This window comes from Mus caroli, unplaced genomic scaffold, assembly GCF_978045245.1.
Source record: "Mus caroli unplaced genomic scaffold, Mus_caroli_1 scaffold_18, whole genome shotgun sequence".
NCBI lineage: Eukaryota > Metazoa > Chordata > Mammalia > Rodentia > Muridae > Mus > Mus caroli.
In genome coordinates, this window is record NW_028227273.1 from 88690281 (window position 1) to 88714162 (window position 23882).

A 23882-nucleotide genomic window follows, 5' to 3' on the forward strand; every position below is an offset into this window, starting at 1 on the left:
AGGAGCCAGGGAGACTCTGATGCATAAGCCTGGCTATGGGCTGCAGGCTGCTGCTGCTTGCTGCCCCGTGGATGGGCTGTGTGGCTCAGCGTACACCACATGGTGTCTCTGGAGTGGACACTGGCTGCCCAGGCAGCATCAGGAAGCTTTGCTCCTACTGTCCCCAGGTCACAGCAGGACCATAGCTACATCTGGACCAAGATGGGTGGATCAAGTCCAGCTCCTCTGTGCAGTTGAAATGATAATGTTGCACTATAAGGGTAGCTGTCCTAAACTGGGGAAAGGAAAGTGCTGGCTGCTCGGAGGCCTGCAGGCCTCCGCTTTCTGCAGGACCTGTCCCCCAGCAGGGCTTCCTGTTCTGAGCCTCAGGCATGCTGGGAGAGCTAGTCTCCACACACAAGTGCAAGCCATTCAGGGACACAGGTTCTTTCCTGACAAATAAACGTGTCTTTAGATCTTTGCAGACATCACTGCTTTGGACCCTGTACCCCACTGGGGTGTTATTTTGGAAGAACAGTTCAGGGCTGTTCACAGACCAATTCTTTAAGTCTGTGAACTGAATGCAATGTGTGGTTTTAAATATCAGCCTGTCCCGTGCTCAGGTATGTCCTGAGTGGTCAATGTTTGGGATCATTAAGGGTGAGGCTGCCGAGGAGGGTTTCCTTCATAGAACTGGACCTCTGTCTAAGGATGGGCAGGGCAGTGCATGGCTGGCTGCTTTTCGATGCTGACTGGCACCAGAGAATCAATTACAAGTGAACAGAGTTCTTTCTCTGGATTCTGATGTAAACACTGGGCCTGCTTCAAAGGCATTTCCTTCTAGGCTAAGGCATCGAGTGAGTTTGTGTCCAACATATGACCAAAAAGCCCCAAACAGGGCTCGTGTAGTACCATGGGGTAGCTTTGGGGTCCTAAGAGCTTATCTACCATCACTGTCTTGGGGACATCTAAACTACACCTGCACCAGGGCTCATGGGAACCATAGGGACTGAGAAGTAAATGTAGCCGCCCCCAGCCTTGAAGCAGGCTGATTCAGACTTTGCTGCCACTGAATATGCGATCACCTGGGGTGTAGCCTTCCGACTTTGATAGCTATATTGTTAAGTCAACTACCGCTGCCCCCCTCTGAGACTCTGCTACCTGCTGAGAGACCCTTGAGACATTCCGGAGACACATCCTATTCTGCACATTGCCTACAGGCTGGTGCCTTCAGGCACCAAGAATGGATTGGCGGGGGGGGGGGGGGGGGGGGGGGGGGGGGGGGGGGGGGGGATGGGATGCCCCCCCCCTTTTATAAGCACATTCTCTTAGTAAAACTTGTCTTGGCTTCATTCTTTTCTCTAGTCTCTCTCTCTTTCAGCCCCACCCTGCCTTCCAGGAATACCCGGTTCTTGTAGGCTGTGGGCCGGCCTACTACTACAGATTGGCGCTCAAACAGGGACCTGAAAAGGGCGGGAAAACACTGAGGGACCCCTGTCTTGTGTGGAGCTCCACGAGAAGGGAAGAATCAGACGATCGTATCGGGCACAGTGAGCAACAGGTATTTATGCCAGCGCTGGTTTTAAACTTCATTTTTTTAAAGTGTTGCTGGAGGTGCGATAGGATATGGGCTACGTTGGAATAGTGCAGTAAACAGGAGACTCCTAGCATACTGCACTTGCTCAACAAACATGGGCTTTCAGTTAGCCTCAGAACAAGACCTGTGACTGATGAGTGCTCACAGGCCCCACCTTATACAGCAACGGCAGGGTGCCACCAATGCTGCAGGGAACTAGCCTTAAGTGGGATCTGTGATGACCAGTGACCAGCAACCAGAAATGGGGGGGGGGGGGTTACCTGAGTGAGGCTACCATGCAGAACAGGGCAGGGGGCTGATTTCCCTGTCTCTAACACTGGATTTGCCAGTTTACAGCATATGGTAATTTCACACTTGAAAGTCTAAGGCAGGGGTGGGGGGTAGGGTGGGAATGGCAGAAGAGAGCTGATAGGGTAACCTTATCCACTGTGTGGGTGGAGGGGCAGGAAGGAGCTGCCTATACACCTGGTCCCCATGATGCACCTGACAGCCTTTGCCACAGCATTGGCGGGGATTCCCTTCAGGTGACAGCAGAACCTGAGTCCAGATTTTATTTTATTTTTCAAAGTACAAACTGGAGTGGCCCAGACAGAAGAGGTGGTGCAAGCCAGTCACTGGGCCTGAAGGTGGTGCCACCCAGACTGTAAAATACCAGAATGGGTTCATGAAGGTGTTTACTCTATCCAGAGAGATGGCTATTTTTAAATCCTTGTGTTACAGACAAAGGTATGTGGCTCAGGACTCTAAGTCTACTCTGATGAGTTGATGGGAGGCACGGTCTGACAGGCAGCGCAGCACCACACCCTGTAGCACTCTGTCCTTCTCTGAGGGCCTGAGCTCTGCTGGGGGTGGGTCCTCTCCTGGCTCTGGAGCTCTGGCTCAGCCTGGTCCCAGGTCCACTCTGCTGGGCCCAGCTGTAGTGGTGCTCTTACCAGGAGATGGCGGCTGGAGCTTTGGCTGCTTCTTCGCATCCCCAGTGCTGAAGACTTCAGGTGGGGGCTCCTCCCCACGCTCAGTTTTGCACTCAAAGGCGAACAGGTACTGAATATACTGCTTTTTCAGGGAGCTGGCTGCGCTGCTGGAAGTGCCAACATTCAGGTTGGTCGCCAGCTCACGCCACTTCTTGTTTTTATTAACCTAGCAAAAAAAAAAATGGGCAGGATGGTTGGTTCATGGCAAAGTGGCTTGTTTAAAGCCTTGAGACAAACAAGCACTTAATGTCTTGGCTTACTTTTTTCATTTGCTTCTTTTAACTAATGCTCATCACGCCCACTCAGCAGCACACAGACAGCGTTTACAGCCATAAAACCATTAAGGAACCTGCTGATGGCTACACAAAAGCCCACTTGCTGGGGTCTCTGCCTGCTACGGCTCCTATAGACTTGACTAAGAGCTTCCAGATTTCTGAGCCCCCATGAATGAAGAACCCAACTCACTCTCTCTCTCCCTCCCTCTCTCTCCCTCCCTCCCTCTCTCTTGCTCTCTCTCTCTCTCTCTGTCTCTCTCTGTCCCTCTCTCTCTCTCTCTCCCTCCCTCTGTCCCTCTCTCTCTCTCTCTGTCTCTCTCTCTCTGTCTCTCTCTCTCTCCCCCCTAATCTTTAAGAGGAAAGTGTGCCGTAACTATGATAACGGCACTATTCTTACATGAAATGTGATGTTTCCTCCCAGCAGCCAGAGTGTGAACCTCTGGATACAGTCTCCCACGGGCTTCACTGAGGCTCCTTGTGGGCTGAGCACACAAGTGCTTACTTCTCCCTGGCTGGAGTGTGGGCCAGCAGCTGAGTGGCTGGAACACAGGTTTGTGTGTGTCCTACAGGGTTTCCCTCAGCCTTCCAAGAGAAGGGGTGTGTGTGTGTGTGTGTGTGCACGCGTGTGCGTGGAGGGGCAGAGGTACATAGATGTGGAGCATTGCTTCAACTTTCTCATTCCAACTTGGAATGGGAAGGAAGAACTTAAAGTCATGAATGAACACACAAATAACTCAGGGGAGAAGGAAGCTTGTGTCTTTGGGCAGGTACTATGTCGAGTAGCTTGCAATGGTCATGAATTAATGAATTTATAGATCTAAACTTTGGCACAAGGCTCTTTACATCCATTTACGTAGTACTAAATAGTCACAACAATAAACACACCGCTGGACTGCTCTGGGAAATACATCTTTCAGCACTTAATGAAAGTGGGTGCAAACAGCAGGCCACAGCTGCTTCAGAGATGGCCAACCAGAGTGCTAGGATATGACCTTGTTGGTGGGGGACAACATTGGTGGTGTCCCCTGGGTATGCACTGGTTAAGCTGCAGAGTTGCTTGTGTGCAGCCGTAATCTGCTTAAATACACTGGCATGGCTCAGGGAGCCAGACCAGAGTCATACACACCACCTGATGACTGGATTCTAGTGCTTTTAGTCTTGGAGATTTGCATTAGAGTCCAGCCTAGGAGAGCTAAGCAGAGTGGGAGGGGCAGAGGCATAGGGAGATAGGGGAGAGGTGCTCTACCCAGCACATGTGATGTGGGATTCCGAAGAGCTAGACCCGAGTTCTAGGATCTAGTTATATGCCTCAGTCCTGTGGGGGGAAGGCACCTAAAGGGTCCAGACACTAGTGAAGGTCAGCCCTGCACCCCAGAGCCCCAGAGACACAGGGTGACAGGTTACTTTGGTGAGGTGTTTGTTGTCTCATTCCATCTGCCTATTAGGCTTCTGGGGACCCAGCCAGCTCCACAGCATTAATCTAGGGTGGGGACCTGTAGTCTTTACAGAGTCCACAGGAGACCCCTAGTCATGGCAGGAGCTTATCCGCCACTCACCCGGTAGTGACACTATTGTAATTTACTTAGTTATACACAAGTTTCCTCATCAGTTCTCAAGGTTAGTGACCTGTGCCTTGTGAGTACACCTAGATAAAGGCCATGGTGAGACGAGGTATAACCCTACTTCAACCAGACCCCTCAGCAAAAATAATGGGGTGAACAAAGTGGAGTGTCAAGGATACAGGGGTTTAGGGGACATTCTGACAGACAACAAGCAATGGTGGGTTTTTGCACAGACACAAGGTGAGCCTCACCTTGAACTCTATTCCTGGGTGTGTGGCCTGCTCACCCAGTCAGCACTGGGGGTTACTGTAGCTATCCAGGAGCTGCAGGCATGGCTTTATTCTTACAGCTGGATTTCCCTTTCTGCTTTCTTTTGAGGCAGAGTCTCACTTAGCTGCAGCTGCCTTTGAATTCCTGATCTTTCTGTCTCTTCCTCCCAACAATGGAATTATAGGCAAGTCCCATTATATGCAGTTTGAATTTATAAGTTGCTCTGGATATAGAAAAATAGTGATTGTATCTGATTTGTGATTTTATTTGTATCTGATCTATGACGAATTTAGTCATTTGCAACCAGAGAATCCTAGAGCTGCCTGGGAAAAAGGTCTGCTGGTCTAGGACGAATGAGGGAATTGAGGCCACAGGAGTGGGTAGCAGAGTCAGGAACTGTAGCTCTCTCAGAGCACTACAGAGTCCTAGGAGGGGGACCGGCCTACAGACTTAGAAAAGTCAGAGCCAAACACAACATCCTGAACCAAGCAGTGCACCCAAAGGCCTGCCTGCAGCACTCTTCCCGACAGGCTCACCTGCGCCAAACCTCCAATCTCCTTGACACAGACATAGAGTCGGAACAGGTCCAGGGGCTTCTTGCCCACTGCCGGCAGACTGGATACCGGGGAGCCCCTCTCTTCCATGAACGTTAGGTAACGGTCGACCCACAGCTTCCTCTCCGGCTCATTCCCCAGCTCATAGACCTTCGTGATCTTCTCCCCAGTAGTGGAGGAAGAGCTGGACTTCTGGTGTCAGGAGTATGTGGTGGCGGGCATGGGGGCAGGGATGGGGTGGACGGGAGAAAGGCAAGAGAAGAACAGTGAGTTGACAAGCACAAGAAAATGCATTAGAAACTGTTGCTGTCACACGGCTGCCAGCAATAATGGCTACGAGTTCAGGAACAAACTACATATTCTCTCAAGTAACACACTGTGACTTTAAGTAAAAGGGCCCAGACTCTTAATTTAACACCTCAAACAACTAAACTAAACTAAGCACGTTGATGGATGCACTGAATCCCGAGAGACAAGATCCCAGTGAAGTCTCATGTGCTCGTAAGCACCTGGGTAGCTGACATTGTGGCAGGAGACAGCCAGCTCTCCCTACATAGTGTCTCTGAGCTTCTCAGCGTGACGAGACAAGTACCCCAGTATGGTTGCCTACTACTCTGGAAGCCACCTCCAGCTCCTCAAATGACAGCTTCCTGTCTATGGCCACTCTAAAGCCATTCTGCCTATAGTGTTAATTCCTGATTATTGAGGCAAAAAACATGGCTACATAACATATATAAACATGGGTGACCTGGGCCAGTGGTGCAAGTCTGTTCTCCCAGCTACTTGGAAGGCTGAGGCAGGAGGATTACAAGTTTGAGGTTAGACTGGATAGTTTATTGAGTCCTTGTCTCAAATTGGAAGAAAATAAGGCAGGCAAAGGGTGGGTGACAGAGCCCAGTGTCCCTATACAACAAGGTCTAAATCCAGTCCCCAGCCCTGAAGGGCAGGGGAGGGGAGGTGACCTAGTTAAAACCATCAGTAAGTGATCTTTAGGGGGTAACTTCAGAGTTGAACTTAAAACTTCAAGTCATTTAAAATTACTTTAGATAAGAATTTACTATACTTAAGGAGTTTATGTCCACTGAGTCCAAAAGAGGGGTATGGATCCCCTGGAACTGGAGGTACAGGCAGTTGTGAGCCACATGACAGGGGCTGTGGCTACTGGGAACAGAAACTGGATCTTTGGCAAGTACAGCATCTAAGCCATCTCTCCAGCTCCAAGATAACATTCTTGCCAGTCTTCACATCTTCCCCAGCACTGCACAGAGCACTGCACAGAGCACTGCACAGAGCACTGCACAGAGCACTGCACAGAGCACTGCACAGAGCACAGCACAGAGCACTGCACAGAGCACTGCACAGAGCACTGCACAGAGCACTGCACAGAGCACTGCACAGAGCACAGCACAGAGCACTGCACAGAGCACTGCACAGAGCACTGCACAGAGCACTGCACAGAGCACTGCACAGAGCACTGCACAGAGCACTGCACAGAGCACAGCACAGAGCACAGCACAGAGCAGAAGTAGGTGACCATGTGATCACCTTGCAGGAGGCCTGCTGGCTCATCTACACCTGAGCTCAGTTCTACCTGAGCATGGCTGAACTGCTCCTTTGCAGGATTCTGTTCAGAGTGTGTAAAGCTTTGTTCTACAGTGGGCTGCTGCTGACGACTCTCCCATCCATGTGTTAAGCTTGTTGATTCTGACTCCACTCACTCAGCACTGTGTCCTTCACACTAATGGTCTTAGATGTGTTCTGTAAATGCTTGAATGTAGTAAAAAATGTGTGAAAAGTCTAACGGTGCTCAGGTAAGAATTAACAACGAACTCAAATCTCTCTGTACAGGACAAAAGAGCAAGGTGTGACATGAAGAAGGTGACCACAGAGAGACTACAGCTGAGAGAGCAACAGTGGCTGTCTCCCTGTCCTAAGGCTTGCTGGTGAGCCACCCACTGTCCTAAAGAAAGAAGAACAGAGAGGCGGAGTCCGACAGAGAGCATGTGTGCTTCCTGCTGCTGTGAAACTCATCTCTTCCTCTTTCCTACACACCAGCGGTTGGGACCCTCTAAAGAAGTTTTTTCTTTTAGATCTATTTTTATTTCATGTGTATATGTATCACTTGGTCATGGCGCACACAGTGATGACGGCGGCGACTGTGGTCCTGACCCTATATGTGTACAGTGCCATACAGGCCAGAAGAGGGCTGGATCCTCTGGAACTGAAGTTACAATGGCTGTGAGCCACCACTGGCTGTTGGGGACTAAACCCAGGTCCTTCGAAAGAGTAGCTAGTGCCCTAACGACTCTGAGCCATCTCTCCAGTCCCCACCTGAGGACAGTGTCTATGAGGAAAGGCCTTCAGGAGGACCCAGTAACTCTTGCAGGTGGCCAAGAGGCACTTGGAACTACTTCTGTGCGGTGAGCACTCCCAGGTTCTGAAACCACTGGGGAGGGGAAAAAAAGGGACGTGTGCTTTGAAAATCCACAGCAAGATATTCTTATAGTGCCACAAATGTTTTCCTTACATACAGTTTAATTAAGCTAAAATGCACATTTCCTCAAGTCTCTGAGGCAGATTTACATTTCTGCAGTCTTTACCATATGCTTGGTTCTATGTATATTTGTATGGACAAATGTTTATTTATATTTTACAATGTTTCCTAACAAAGCAGTGTTGGTCCACAGCCCACTGTCAAAGCAACCACGGCAGCTCTGCCCAGTTCACGCTTGCTTTTGGAAAGCTTTACTGGGGACAGTATTAAGAACAAATTCAAACACAGAATGAAGTGGTATCTCTAAGGAGCAGCTAGAGCCTCCTGACTCGCAGATGCCTGTCGTGGTCTGAGGCAACAATAACACGAGGCCCTGCACTCTGCCCTCTTCAGTCCCATCCTGAATAACTAGCTCCTTCAGGCAAGGAGTGCACAGCAGAGCACACAGCAGGAGTCTAGCATTTTCCACACAACAAACATGGCTTCTCCTGCCCTTATTTAGTACTAGAGCCAGGAGTTGCTGCACATTTTTAAACACAAAACAATTTATGGTATATAAAGAAATAATACATGTGGCAATATTTTTTAAAAAAGAAAAATATTATGTTTCAAGTGTAATCATCAGAAAACGGGCAATACTTTAGTTTGCTTTTCTATTACATTTAAATAAGATTGAAAAAAGAAAACATTTTTGAGATAGGGTCTTGCTATGTAGCCCAGGCTGGAGCCTTCCTGCTTCTGCATCTTTCCTCTGGGACTACTGGCTTGTGGTGCTGCATCCAGCTAAAAAGTAGAATTTTGATCAGAATTTTGCACAAGCCTCACTGGATAAGGCAGACTGAGTGGGAAGTTAGAACACCGCAGACCTCGGTCACCTGTAATTCCTTCACAAGTGGTCTTCAAGTTCAGTGATTATTTGTAATTATTATCTTAAGTTTTAAAGATTATCCTTTTCTATCACTGAGCCAATATGCTAATAGTTTTACAAATGTATTTAAATTCTTCCCATTCATTTAGAATTACTAATGCATATACTTTTTCCTGTTATAAAGAGCAAGAAAGGAAGGGAGAGAGAAAGGAGGAAAAAATACACAGTATTGCCTGCCTTCGGAGACTCAGAGCACACAGCACAACAGCAAAAAACAAGGGTCTGTGCGCTCTCTTTCCCGAGTTCACATCTCATCCTGAGTATCTCAGAATTGAACCCCATCTGCTGGAAGGGGGCTCCACAGCGCCCTCCCGTCTCTGCTCTGAAAAGGAAGGGGGTGGTTACAGGCGAGCTTCTTTAACCTTTGCTCCAGCCACCAGCTCTTCAGCACAGTAGCTCCTTGTGGCTTTGGACTGGATTGGTGGACCCTGCACAGCCAGGGGCTTCTCCCTCCCACTTGTCCTGAGCTGGGCTCTTTAATACATTGTCATGCTTCTTGTCCACTAACTGCATGTTAGGTTTTTAAACAACTTTTAAAGATCTTTTGATTCCCTGTATGAGTGTATATAGTAAAAAGGTTACTGTAACACACTACTTATTTTTATTGGCACAGAATAATATTTTAGAAGGAGTAAAGCCCAGCTTGGTGATCAGAAAAGCATTTCCCGGCATGCAAACACGTTTCTCCAATGGCTCAGATGCACACATACATTCTTAAGTCTACTCCACGTGAACTAGCATCTCCATACCTTTGTCAATTTCAGACATAGAGGCAGGGCTGCCGCTATGGTATGCTGTGCCAGATTGCAATATTTATTCATTTATTTCAGATACGAAGCTTCGGAATATGTTTTAGATATAACAGCCCATGACAAAGTTAAACCCGCAGCTAAATGCGACATTTTTTCTCATGACCGCTATTAGTTAGTTCCCTTGTAAAAGGAGGCAGCTGGTTTTAGAGACGCCTTTGATGGCACACAGTCCGCACTCCTGGAGGAGTCTGGACCCCCAGAGTGTCAGCACACCTCCTTGTGGAGGCAGGCCTTCACTTCAGAGCAGCTGCTGATAGTGCCAGAAAGATCTATGGCACACATTTTTGTGCTGTTACTAATGAAATAAAAAAAAGCAAGCCTTTTCATGGATCAACAATGCAAGCCATCGAGCAATAAAACATTATTAACTATCCCCCCAAGCCCCAAAATAACAAAAAAAAAAGACAGCCAGGATCACTTACAGGGCTTGATGGTGTCTTGGGCCAGCCTGGGCTGCTAATGCTGTCACTCTCATCTCCATGAAAGGAGGAGATGCTGGCAGAGCTGGGAGACATTGGGGAAGGGACAGGCAGGTTGCCTGGGGTTGGAGGCTGGGAAATGCCCTGAGAGCCATAGCTGTCCTGTGGGAGAGGAACAAGGGGAAGACAAAGTTACATCAAACTTCATGTAAAGCAAAGGCACATCCAGTTTAACAGACTAATTGTGTATGTGTGTGTATCTCTCTATCACAGCTGTATATAGGAACATGATGTGTATGTGTGTGTATCTCTCTAACACAGCTGTATATAGAAACATGATGTGTATGTGTGTGTATCTCTATCACAGCTGTATATAGAAACATGATGTGTATGTGTGTATCTCTCTAGCACAGCTGTATATAAAAACATGATGTGTAAGTGTGTGTATCTCTCTATCACAGCTGTATATAGGAACATGATGTGTAAGTGTGTGTATCTCTCTATCACAGCTGTATATAGGAACATGATGTGTATGTGTATGTATCTCTCTAACACAGTTGTATATAGGAACATGATGCTCCCCCCACACCCCAAACAAAGCAAAGCACCATAACATTCTTAGTATGGCTGGTCTCTGTGAGGGATGCTGGAAAGGACCCAAAGCCATCATGCTTGCTTAAGCTTAAATGGAATGCTAAGCATGGATTACCCATTATGCAGGAAAGCGTGAGAAAAGATAAGGAGCCTTATTTATGAAACAAGGTAGGGAAGCAAACTAATATGGATGCTGCTGCTGAGGTGGCCCAAACAGGAAGCTCTAAACTAAAAGCAGAGAAATGACTCCAGGTGTCCACGCCAGGCAACGGAGATCCCTTGCTTCTCTCAAGAGCATCTCTCAGGTAGGTTTTGTCCCCTCCAACTCCCCCATGGTGATAATGCCATAAGAAACAGTAACTTTCATATCCAGCCCTTGGGGGATGTGCAGTAGGAGAGAAAAGACTGCAAACATGTGACACATGGAGGCACGCAGAGAGGAAGGACATGGGGCAGTGTCGCAGTACCAGGCTGAGAAGAGCAAGCAGCCTGGGAGCCTGTGGCATGAGAAAGGACCATGGTGTGCAGGGAGAGTGGGAGGACCATGGTGTGCTGGGAGGGAGGACCATAGTGTGCAGGGAGGGAGGGAGGGCCATAGTGTGCAGGGAGGGAGGGAGGGCCATAGTGTGCAGGGAGGAAATACCTTTGACTTGCTCTCAGGCTGGGACACGCCTTCTTCTTTACCATCTGCTTTAAGAGGCACAGACAATTTGGACTCACTGGGAGACATCATATCTGCAAGACCCATAGATGCTAATGGAAAATAGGAGAAAGTCAGCATTATTCTTGGGATGTACCATGACACCCCTGCTTACATGAGCTACTAAGTAAAGCACCACAGCACCCAAGCTTCTCCTGAAGGAAAAACGGGGCAAAACCAACCAACCAACCAGCCAGCCGGCCAGCCAGCCAACCAGCCAGCCGGCTGGCCATCCATCCATCCATCCAGCCAGCCAGCCGGCCAACCAGCCGGTCAGCCAGCCAGCCAGCCAGCCAGCCGGCCAGAAGAGTCACAGGACCCTGAAGCACAATGATGTATGAACTGCTTTCCATGGGAGAAAGAGGCAGACTCAATATACGCAAGAGTCCCAAACATGGAGGCAAATTTATAAGAGTTTTTCTTTATTGCAGCTTAAGCTGGTAGGCAGCAGTGGAAATGGGCAGTCATATAAATCACTCATGGGGCCTGGCTGGCAAGCAGCTCAGTGCTCACCTGGGCTCGAGATGGCCTGGCCTTGTATTTCCTCAGTTCAAGTAATCACTGTTCGAAAAATCTTAGCTACTTCATATGGTCTAGTCTACAGTAAAGGACAAGAGCCACACAGAGGACTTAGGGGAAGTTCCTATGACTTTACAGTGGGTTGCTGTCCCTTCAGCTGGCACAGAGCCTGCAGTCACCAACCCTCCATAGGAGTGAAGTGCCCATAGCAGTTCCTGATGCAACCTATACTTCCTATCTTTGGCTGAGCAATGCAGCCAGCTTTCTCTAAACCCTGTCAAAGTTTTAGACATCAGTTGACGCATATGTACTCATTGTAGATACCAACAGACATACTTGGGAGAAGGTTTGGTTTCTTTGTAAGGTTAGAATCAGACCACAGAGGGCAATCAGTGTAGTTATTGAGGGAACAGAGCTGAATTTCCGGAGAACCCACTAGAGAGCCATCTGCACACCCCTGAGCTGGAGGACATGCTAAATACAACTGTAAAGGACAAGAGGAAACTGAGGCAGCTATCTGCACTCATTCCCTGTCAAGATGACAGAACCCTGAGGCATCATAAACAGGACCTGCTCCAGATGCTGCCACGGCAAGTGTGGGCTCAGCCAGGCAGGATGCAAGGAGCACAATGTACCAGAAAGAAGGAAACGAAAACCAGCCTGAAACAGGCCCTGCAGATCGCCCACTACAGAAACGATTACTGCATATATTCATGTATTACTATGTTTTAGAAAATAATTAGTTTTAATTACAGCAGGGAGAGAATGAGCAGGCTCTGGTGAGTTAGCTGGCAAGCTCCATGGTGCTAATTTGTTAATATCGTTAGCATCACTGCAGGTTGAGACCATAGGTCCTGCCAAAAAAGCCTACCCTGCCTGCCACGTGCCCTGAAGTTTGCATCGGCACACTCAGTACCGTGCTCTGAAAGCCTGAGTTGCCACAGGCACACTAGCTGGGTTTGCAGAGCCCATTTGCAGCTCAGTCAGTCCTTAAAGGCATCGCGACACACACAGAACATAATTGAGATGTTTTTCCTTTTTTTTTTTCCAAATTACTTTTAATACTTAGACTTTAAGAACTGGAACAAAAAGCTTTTTCAAGTGATGCAGCTGCAGAGAAAAATCTATTGGGATCAGCTAAAAATGTGTTATTTCTGTGAATGTGTGAAACCTCAAAAAAAAAAAAAAAAAAAAAAAAAAAAGGGCAGCTGGGCGATGTTACAGTGGAGACAGCCTTGCTCAGAGAAGTGGCTGATATGCGGCTCTCCTGCAGGCCCCAACGAGGAAGGAATTAGCCCAGATGGAGAAGAGGAAGAAAGAAAGCAGCACAGGGCAAGAAGGGCCTGGGCATGAACGGCTGCGAATTCTTGCTCTTCTGCAGTTGCTCAGAGCAATGACAGGCAGCACAGTTTGGAGAGAGGGACAGTCATAGCACGTGGCTTCTATCAAATCCTGCTGCTCCAGAGGTGACAGTGGACTGTTCTGCCAGTATTTGTAAGCTATATCTGGATATTATTTTGGCAGTAGGAATAGTAATATGTTTTATGCATTTCACACATTAATGTACACAAAAGTAATTTTAAGCAGAAAGAGCTAAGCCAATTGTATTACAATAATCAGCAGTAATTCACACTGATTCCATAATCAGACTCAGATGAATATAAGCATATATGACATTTGAAATTTCCTAAGTTTCTCCATTCTCTATTATGTACGTTAACCTAGGCATCCTAGTTATGTAGATTCACGTGCACAGCCCTATCATGGGAGATGGGAATGGCCTGACACGAAGCACAACGTCCTGTCTTTCCTACTGTGGCTTTTCTTTTTCTTGAAATGTTTAGCTTTGATTTAACCAAAATTTCAAAAGAATCACTGTATAGAGCCATATATCTGTCACCCTCCAGGGCAGCGGCCTCTCAGGGACACGGTGTTTTCTTTCTCTTTCTTCAGGAGAGAGACCACATCACGGTCAGGGTGCTTTATATCAAGGAACTGCTATTTCTACAATTCCCAGAGATCCAGGGTGTGAAGTTCAGACAGGCATGACCAGAGACAGCAAGGGCTGTCCTGAGTGAGATAAGATGTAAACACACTCTAAGCACAGACTCTTGTTCCACCATTGGAATTTAAGAGCTAAAATGACTTCTTAAAGCACTAGGGGTCAAGGTCCTAAGGTAGCGAGACTAGAGGTATTCCCGAGGACACAGGGAACACAGGACTTGTGAAGCTTCCTCTCAGTCTCTCTCTGTTCGTTACAAAGTTGCAACCATTCCCGGAAGGCAGGGAGACACACGATGTTCTGATCCTTTCTTGGTAGCATCCCATATTGTAGAGATATTTTGTCTTTCCGAAACACAAGAAAGGCCTACATTGTTCATGAATTGGTCATTACTATTTTTTGAAACAAGCTGGCTCTCTCTGCAGCCTAGGCTATCTTAGAGCAAACTATGTTGTCCAGGCTAGCCTCAACTCACTGTGATCCTCTTGATCCAGCATGGCAAGCATCACCTACATGCAGATTTGGTAAGTGGCAGATATGTAACCATACATACTGAGTGGTGAACACAGCACATACAAGAGCTGCATGAAGATCTTCAGGGAAACATTCTTCCTCACACCCTGACAAGAAGATCCTTCCTCTCACCACAGCCTTCTGTGGGAGTGCCCGTGAACACGAGGAGGAGCACACAACTCCATAATGTGCACAGGTGGCAGTCTCTGAGCTGGCCCTGGAGCCTGGCCTCCTCCGGGAGCGGGGTAAGACCTCCTCCAGCCAGGATGAGACCAAGCAAGGCATCCTGATGTACTCTGGTAAGATTTCAGCATGGATGTCTCTGAACTTAAAAAACCTTTCCGTCATGACTTATCAAGACCCTCACCTGGCCCCGAGTTGCCTGCTTCCTTCCTTGTCTCAGGTTTGCCTGCCTGTTTTGTTTCTTGAAGATGGAGGGTGACTGATAAGGGACTACTGAGAAGACATATCCCCTAGCTGTGGCTGCACACCTGTGAAAGTCCCCCGAGGAGTTGTTACTAATGCAGCATTCAGACAGGAGCTGCAGCTGTAACGGGCACTCCAGACCCCTGAAGCAGGCAGGGTTTGGGTAGTTCTAAAGTAATACAACAGAGCTGGCGCTCAGTGTCCAGATAGGAAAGTGATGGCGCACTTCACTTTTGGGATTAGAATCTGGCTAAATCTGCCAGTGGGGTATTCTTCTATCCCACAGGGAAGTACAGAGGAAAACTGGTCTCTACAGAGTGACTTCTAGAGAGGGGAACTAGAGCTCCAAGTGATAGGCTTTGGAATGCACACGTGCGCTCGAAAGAGATGCCCTGTGTGCAGATAAGCACCCAGAAGGAGTGCTATAGACGTAACACACAGAAATGGTCCTATCTCAGGCCAGGCCTGGCGGATGGTGGAACTGACTGGTTTATTACTTATTAACTGTACACTTGCTGTATTGACTCTAGTTTTTAAATCCAACTTGCTAAGAACAAACTTCAATCCCACATGTGAAGAGACCATCAAAACCCATGGAAGCCAACTGCTCCATCAGAGGTCAAGTCCCTGCTGCTTCCCACCCCACATCCACTGGCGCTTTCAGGAAGAAACAGCTGCCACCCTTACACACACACACACTGATCCTGTTTAAGTAGTTACTCGCTCGCTGAAGCCGGTGACAATGTCACTACTACACAGGAGGATTTCTTCTGGTGGGTGCTGTTCACCTTGTACAACACTACTGTTTGGCCCAGTGAAAGGAATGCTGGGATGCTAGGGATATATAGAGGTTGCTAATGGAATCTCAGAAAGCGCTGCTGCTGGTGTGCCTGCATCTCTGCTGCCGCCTTCCTCTGTAGGGTACCCTGATGGAGGAATGAATGCCTTGCTGCTCCCTGTGGGACTTGCTGCTCCATGGTCTCAGGCCATGGAGGAGGATGGTACCAGGAGCCACTCTCACTGTGTAGGGTAGCACAGAGCTCCGGGGGAGCAGCACTGTTGCAATCCTGCTATTCTTGTTCCTCTGAGAATAACACTCACAACAGACTCACACAGACCTGTCAACAGACAGAAGAAACACTAGATGGTCAATCAGGTATGCTGAGTGAATACTTTCTGTCGGGGAGCATCCAACTTAATAATGTGGAAATAAAATCACATAAATGTGGAGAACAAAATTTGATAAATGTTTAAATTATTAAAAACTCAATATTTTGAAATGTACAATACCATGAAAAATATATTACTATGTTATACAGAAAGCTGTAAGGATAAATGGCCTCTCACTGAAAAGCTTTCCTCTGCATGAAGCAATGAACGCTGAATTATCTGAATAATAAAATGAAGCCCTTTCTGTGAGTTCCCATAAAACTGATTCTTGCTTAAAAATCCATACATCTACTTAGTCAGGGCTGTGTGCCATCTGTTTGTTATTAATATTTTGGGAGCTCTGGGGTTTAAAGAAAAAAGGAAAAATGAGTATCGATAACAGTAGATAAAAATTTATTCCAGTTTCAGAAGTAATTTTATCTCAGGAAGCTAGACAGAACATAGGCCATCCTGACCCAGACCCTCTAATGCCTGGGCAGCACTTCAGGGAGGCGGTGGCTCCAAGTGAGCAGCCTGCGGAATCTGCATACTTCAGTTCCCTGCGGCACCAGCACCGCCTGCTCAATACTAGGAAGCGATACTTAGGTACTGCAGACCCACGCTTTAACAGAGCACTGATCAGGAAGGCCACTGTTTGGCTCTGAGGCTCATGCCTGGCCCCTCTGGGCTGTGGACAGAGAGCTCTGGGAGCAGGGTGGGCCTCTCCAGGCTACAGACACAGAGAGCATGGGCCACAGCTGTGTGAATGGAGAATGATGTCTGTAGGGAGCTAGGGCTCACAATGTGTCCCTGACATGTCCCAAAGCTTAAGAGGACTTGCCATGCTTACACCAAGCCTGTGTGAAATAATGGACGAAACCTACTGTAGGGGTGCTACCGGTCAGCGGAATCCCAGGTTCCCACTTCTGAGGGAACTCGTCTCTGGGAAGCTCTGGGTTGGAGAAGTGGCCTTAGACAGTGCTCCCACTGGATGGTACTCTGCAGTGTACTAAGCAGGCCTGACTGTAAGAAGGCAAGAATGAAAATTATGAAGGGGACAGAGGATTATTCATAGCCAGGACAGCTCTCCTTAGAGACGAGATGTAGACAGAACTCAGGAGCTGCCAGATGCCACACACCTGGAAAGTGGCCGTCCTGGACGGGAGAGGGAATTTTCTCTCTGCTTGGCCCTGCAAGCCCTTCCTATTCAGCACAGATCCTCGATCTCTGTGCTGCCACTGCCAAGGGACACTTCCTGTTTGGGGAGCCTTCAACTCTCTTAATGACAATGAGAATGTAGAATGTGTAGTTTGCATCCAGAGACATTTGAAGCGTGGCTGCAGCATCTAAGCAGTGAAAAGCTATTTACATCAGGTGTGCTCTCACCTCAGACAAGCAAGGTCTCTGAAGCACAACAGTGGCCTTACCCACGTGGACTGGGAGCTCTGCCTTTTCTAGCCACTGGGGCACATTCACCATGTACCTGAGGGGAGGCTGAGGAAGGCAGGATGGCCCTCAGAAGCAGAGGCTCTGGTTACCTGTGGAGCTGTTCACCATTGTGGGCGTCATGCTGTAGGGCTGGGCCTGGGTGCTCATCAGGCTGGAGTTGTTGTTCATGGACTGGCTGTAGGGAGAGCTGGAGGCCACAAGGCCACTCTGGTTCATGCCAGGAAAACTGCCTTGCCTGCAGGGAGAGAGCACAGGCACACACACTGAATACCACGGCGACAACACGGTACTCTGGCATGCATTGCAGGATGCAGGGGCAGGGCTGGTATTCTTCAGAAAGGCTTAACTCTGCTGGTGGGTAAATATTCAAAATGCCACTCACAAGGTGCACAGGTTAAAGTCTTAGTCATGTCAAGATAAACACAAGCCGGAGTAACGGACTGGAAATAAAAGCAGGAATAACAAAAGTAAGCCAAATCAATTTCTAATTTTTAAAAAATGCTTCCCCCCACCCTCTTTATCCCTTTTGGCACCAGGGAACAAATCTGGGCCATTCCATCCCTGACCTGTACACTTCCTAGCCCAATATTCTAAGGCTGAGCTAGAGCCTCATGCTGCACCAAGATTTATATTATTTGTGTGTGCGTTTGTATGTGTCGGGGGGGGGGGGGGGAGGGAGGGAGGGAGGAGGGAGGGAGGGAGGGAGAGAATATTATGTGAAAATGACTAGGAAGAGATCTCATTAAAAAACATGCATTTAAGTAGATGTAGATCTGAGGTAAGGTTCTAGCCTAGTATGTGGAGGCCCACAGATTTGATCAATGGGACTATGCAAACACACCAATATGCTGCACCAAGATTTATATTATTTGTGTGTGTGTTTGTGTGTGTCAGAGAGAGAGAGAGAGAGAGAGAGAGAGAGAGAGAGAGAGAGAGAGAGAATGAATATTCATGTGCCCATGGGGACTTGGACTTGAGACGTGGGACCTCTGTGGAGTCTGTGAGCTACCTGAGATGGGTGTTGGCAGCTGAACTCGGGTCCTCTGCAAGAGCAAATGTGTTCTTAACCACTGAGCCCTCCAGCTCTAATTGTTAACAAGATCAGACTACTCACACTGCTAACATCCCCGCATCAAAACCAGAAGTCAGAAATGAAAAGAGCCACAGAGCAGTGTTGAATGCTATTACGACAAACCTTTGTCCCATATTTCCTGATAGCACAGATACGAGAGAAAGTCCTGTTTCCACCTCAGCCCTGTTCTTTAAGTTTTTATATTGGGTCCTATAAAAACCAGTGGTTTAAGGAATGGTGGGGAAGACGACAGACTTCCAGGAGTGGAGTCATGGGCAAGGAGGATCTAAAAGAGTCCTCACTTCCCGAGACGCCACCTCTTAGGGACTCAGTTTCTTGTCAGGCTAGCAGTGAGAGGGGGGAGGGGCTGTGCTAAGCGCATGGAGCTCTGGTCTGCCCACGGAGAGCTCACAGCAACAGGAGGACTGTCTAGCGTGTGCAGACCCTTCATGGGACCCTCCCAGTACAAGCTAAGCTTGCCTTGGGGAAACGCTGTACCTCTGAAAGGCCTGCCCCAGTGCTGCTGAGAAGAGGGTCAGGCTCAGTCGTCCTCTACCTGCTCCAGACTGCCTATGCTACCCTGGTGGCTCTTAACACTGAGCAGTCAACAGTATCACAAGACTTAAATGAGTCAAATAAATTATTGCTTGGGGCTGGTGAGATGGCTCAGTGGGTAAGAGCACCCGACTGCTCCTCCAAAGGTCCAGAGTTCAAATCCCAGCAACCACATGGTGGCTCACAACCATCCGCAACGAGACCTGGCGCCCTCTTCTGGCGTGTCTGAAGACAGCTACAGTGTACTTACATATAATAAATAAATCTTAAAAAAAAATATTGCTCAAAACCATTAAGATTATTCTTTGGGCATCAATTTCTAGTGGATTCAACTTTCTGGCTTATATAATAAATTTAAGAACTATTTTTTTAAAAATCAAAGTGTCAAAGGTTTAAGCATTTGTTTTTTCTTCTTATAAATAGTACAAACCACTCAGGGAATGTCTGAACCTATTCTCACGCAGTACTTGGGAAGATGTTCCCAACAGGACAGCATGTGCATACATGGCTCTGGGAGCCACTGCAAATGTCCACAGGTTGCTGACCAGCATCAGAGTGCCTCCTGGAGTTGGCTTGGGTAGAGCTACCATTACTTAGTAGGTTGTTGGGTGCTTGTGAGAACCCTAAAAAGAATCCAGAGCATGTTCCCATATTGCTTGGGTCTCAGTGCTGTTCTTAGGAACACTGTTCATTAGGACACTGTGTTCTTAGGAACATAGTACAGTGTGTATGAAAATCATGGCTCCTTAACACACCTGCTCATGTGAAGGCAGGAAGGAAAATGAGAATATGGTACTCACTAGGCAGGTAACAATGTGCACTGTCACCTGACCCTAATCTTTGATTTCCTCTGCATTAGCAGTGCCCACAATCACCAGAAGACAAACGTGCTCATTACTTAAAAAATAAAGAGACTTAAAATGACAGAAAACCCCTCAAAAAATTAAAAGTCAGCCTGCTGGATGTGAGTTGTAAGTTACCATGGTTTCCTCAGCTGGAGTTTCCAGTGTGGTTATAGAGCTGGGGTCCTGACTCTGACACTAGCCATACTGCCCATGGCCTCTGGGGCTCTGGGAGCCAACCACCTGGGTCCCGAGAGTGGCAGTGTTTCTATCTGAATGTGGTGTGTGCCATGACTGGCATGTGTGTTAGTCACAGCCAGTACTGACTGAGATGTCTGATGTGCACTTAGTTTTTCAAACTCCTGAGGACAATTATGCTCACATGCAAATTAAGCAGATGTGGATCAGAGGTTAAGTAACTTGCCCAAGGCCACACAACAACAGGAAGTGGCAGGATTCCTAGCTGCTCTGTAGCTCTCAGTCCTGGGCACTTCCTTTCTAAGGGCTCCCAACACTACGGACACTGGTGACAGCCGCTGATATTAACTGAGAAAGTAACAAGACAAAAAGTTCTCTGGGTTCTGAAGACACCACCATGGGAGAGATGGTTGGTGTTAAACATGGCTCTAACAGCTTTCTGGATCCCTTGTGTCTAGGAAGGAAAGGACTCTTGTGTGACAGATGTAGACGATGAAGAAGCTGCCCTGGTTTTGCAGATTCGGCAGATAGCTGTGGCAGTTAAATGCCACAATGTGGGAGGCTGTTGGGACACAGTACACAGCGATGACCTGCTATGCCTCGGTGTGCTGACACAGTGACCTGGGCTCACCTGGGCTGGGGTTTGGTTCTTCTGGGGCTGCCCCAGAGACTCACCAGAGCTTTAGTTAAACAGGCTGTGGACTGGGACTAGGAGAAGAAGTAACCTGCCATTTCCATTTATGATGGAGCCCAATTTAAATAAGGCTAGAAGGCACTGCTCTGCAGCTCCTGGTTCCCACAGGGCCTTTCTGAACACAGCCACCCTTTAGTAAGACAACCTGTGAAGGTGAGCCTGCACCATCAGATCTTTTCTGGGACTTTCCACTTAAGACGCTAACATTTTTTTAAAATTTATTTTTACTTTGTATGTATGAATGAGTGTTTTGCTTGCATGTCTGTATATGCTCCACAGTGTACCCGGGGCCTGAGGAGGTCCAAAGAGGGCATCAGATGCCCTGGAACTGGGAGTTATATAAGGTTGTAGGACATTTTGGGGGTGCTTGGAACTGAACCCTAGTTCTTTGCAAAAAAAAAAAAAAATCCAGTGGTCCTAACCATTGAACCATCTCTCAGCCCCTTCTCAAGACATTTTCTTGTTTTAAGAACCGTGGTTCCTTGTAAAGACACAGGACCACAGTCTGTTTAAACAAAACACAACGGTTCCACACTCTGTGTGAGAAGACACTCTAGATTAAGAAAAATTAAGCAGAAATCCTTTCTGTTCAGCCAGATATTACACTCATGGTTATCTGCCCAGGGTTGGGGCTGTACACGGAACTAGTGACAATAGGCCTCAGGAACACAGCAGTGGCCAAAACAACCAACAAGAAGTCAACAGCCAACGTGCCACTACAAGCTTGCTTATCACAGACAAGAGAGGTCCATACACTATCTGACCTTGCAGTAACAAGGAATAGCACTCCTCGAGGAGGGGACAGTGCCACACAGCCCTTAGATCTGAACCAAAAGAAAATGAACCACGGAGGAGCAAAGACCCGCAGAAGCCTGGCTGAAGCATCTGGTGTAAGCAGTCTAGTCACAGCTGGCTCTTGGTGGCTGTGTCCTCATCAACACACACACACAGAGATAGATAGATAGATAGATAGATAGATAGATAGATAGATAGATACCCAGGGCACTTTTCAGCAGCAGGAAGGATGCTGAACTTGGTGTTTTAAAGACACCATCCTGCTGCTGGCAGAGTAAAGTCTGACAGAACAGGAGGGATTTCTGTGTAACTGAGAGTGCCTTCTAGCACAAAGGGTGTGGAGCAGTTGCACTCTGTTTAAACAGCCTGAGGCCCTGGTTTTGTTTTTGTTTTTGTTACAGGGATCCACAGTTCTTAAGCCACGGGCACTCGGGTCTGCTTTGTGTCTCTGTTGGCCTTAGCAGGCCACTGTCCAGCTCTAGGCGAGACGAGATGAAATGAGAGTAAGATAGAAGGTGAGGTAGTTCAGAGGATACAGAGTGAAGAAGACTTGTGAACAAGGAATTTCACTTTTCTTTGAAGGATGGGAGAACAGTATTTTTTCAACAGAGGAACAGTGGCGACCTTGCCAGCACACACTGCAGAATGTTCTCTGCAGTACAGAGGCCTAAATCTCTGCAGTACAGAGGCCTAACTCTCCAGGTGCAAATTTTCTTGGCCTTGAGTGAGTGTCTGTGATCTGGGAAGCCCCTCCTCCTGGATGACAAATGTCCACAGAACCCTTCCTCTCAGAGGCTTGGTGAGGCTCTTCGTTTCAGACTCTGCACATCACTAAGGTGTCACGAAGCTCACACCACCACAAATGTCAGGAGCATCTTCCCCTCTGCAACGACTTCACCTGGATATCACACCACCCCACAGCAGCACTGCCGTGTGGCTTGCAGATCCAACTCTTCATTTTACCTGTGTTCACTTATCCTTCCTGGCTCCCAGACCAATGAAAAGAAATGAAGCTCAAAAGCTTTGACATCAGAGTACAAAGACAATGTAAGCACAGTGTCTGGCAGTTTGGATTTTACTGATGACTAAGGATAATTTCTTCACCATCAAAGGTGAGTGATTTGTTGAGCCTCCTCTTCTGTTTTACGCACCATTTATTAGTAACGTACAGAACTGAACTAAGGTATTTTGAACACACTTACTCCAGAGACTCCCATTCCAGTCCTTTCCTGGAGTTTCTCAGTGCGTTCACTGCCTTGCAAGCTTGGCCCAGATGAAGCCACAGAGGGCAGCAGTGGCTCTCGCAGCCTATACTTTCCCTGCTGCTGGTGACTCCAGGACCCTATGGGTTCTGTACTGAGTGAAAGTCTACCTGCTCAAAAAAGACACAATCACACAGGCCTCTACTTTAAGACAAGGTCACCAATGTGCCCACCTAAAATGCCCCTTTCTGTAGAGAGAATATCTTGTCTATTGTACAGATCCATCACTTGTCAATTATAAAACCTATTTCCTATAGAAAGGGTAGACTAGAAGGTGGGCCATGTGATAGGGAGAAAGGAATCTGGATAGATCCAAGGGTAGGAAGATCTGTCCTGGACATGAAGGAGATGCAGGGTACCTGAGCAGAGGTAACCAGCCACATGGCAGAACTTGGATTAGGAAAAATGGGATATTAAGTCATGAGCTTGTTGGAGAACATGCCTAGCTATAAAGGAAAAACACCTTCTTAACGGCATTGTATTTAACAATGCTAACCTAGCATGATATCTTGAGGCTCTAATAGCATTAAGAAAATTCTCAATTGACACACAAGGAGGACTGCTCCTCTGCAGTGTTAGGAATATCCACATTGTATGTCCCTATGCTCTCAGGAATATTCACGCTGTGTTCCTATGCTGCCTGAGTACCTGCTTCCAGGAATAAGTATGAAGAGCAGAATCGGGAAGCATCTTAACAGAGGAGTGAGGCTAAGGGGTTCTGGAGGTCTATGGATGCCTCCGACACAGAGGATGCGTGATCTTGGCAGACACCGAGGGGCTAATTAACAGGCACCGAGGAGTAATCAAAGTGAGCGTTTAGCAGTGAGATAATTAAGAATATATATATCTTGCAGGCATTTACTGAGACCTCTAGTACCTTAGTAGCCCTGTCACTCAAGTTACAAAATTAATTTGGGCCTTGAGTTCCCCATCCTATATTCTGTCTTGGCAGGATTTCACAAACTCACAAACAAGCATTGCACTTCTCTAGAGAACACCCATAGAGTCATTTCTGATTTTTTATTTTTAAGACAGGGTTTCCCTCTACAGTCCAGGCTGCTCCTGAACTTGTGGCAATCCTCTAGCCTCAGCTTCCCAAGTGTTATGTGGGATGAGCCACCACGCCCAGTTTACCATCTTTGAGTTTCAGAATAGACTTCAAAATTTCTTAAGAAGGCTAGGCCAGAAAGTCATTTAACTTAGTAAAAGCAAGACACTGCCCAGTGAGAACAGAACCCAAGACTCAATTAG

At 47.6% G+C, this 23882-nt stretch overlaps 1 protein-coding gene across 3 annotated transcripts in view; it reads right to left on the bottom strand.

Annotated features, from left to right (window-relative positions):
* The window catches only part of Arid1b (AT-rich interaction domain 1B), a 354101-nt gene that overhangs the window by 22044 nt on the left and 308175 nt on the right, over nt 1-23882 (bottom strand). For all 3 annotated transcript variants that reach the window (XM_029471378.2, XM_021186013.3, XM_085832859.1), the window contains 5 exons: nt 17303-17448; nt 11099-11208; nt 9865-10023; nt 5191-5400; nt 2509-2713 (listed from right to left, as the gene is read on the bottom strand). In XM_029471378.2, coding sequence (XP_029327238.2) covers nt 2509-2713; nt 5191-5400; nt 9865-10023; nt 11099-11208; nt 17303-17448 — 830 coding nt within the window. The remainder of the gene's footprint in view (nt 1-2508; nt 2714-5190; nt 5401-9864; nt 10024-11098; nt 11209-17302; nt 17449-23882) is intronic.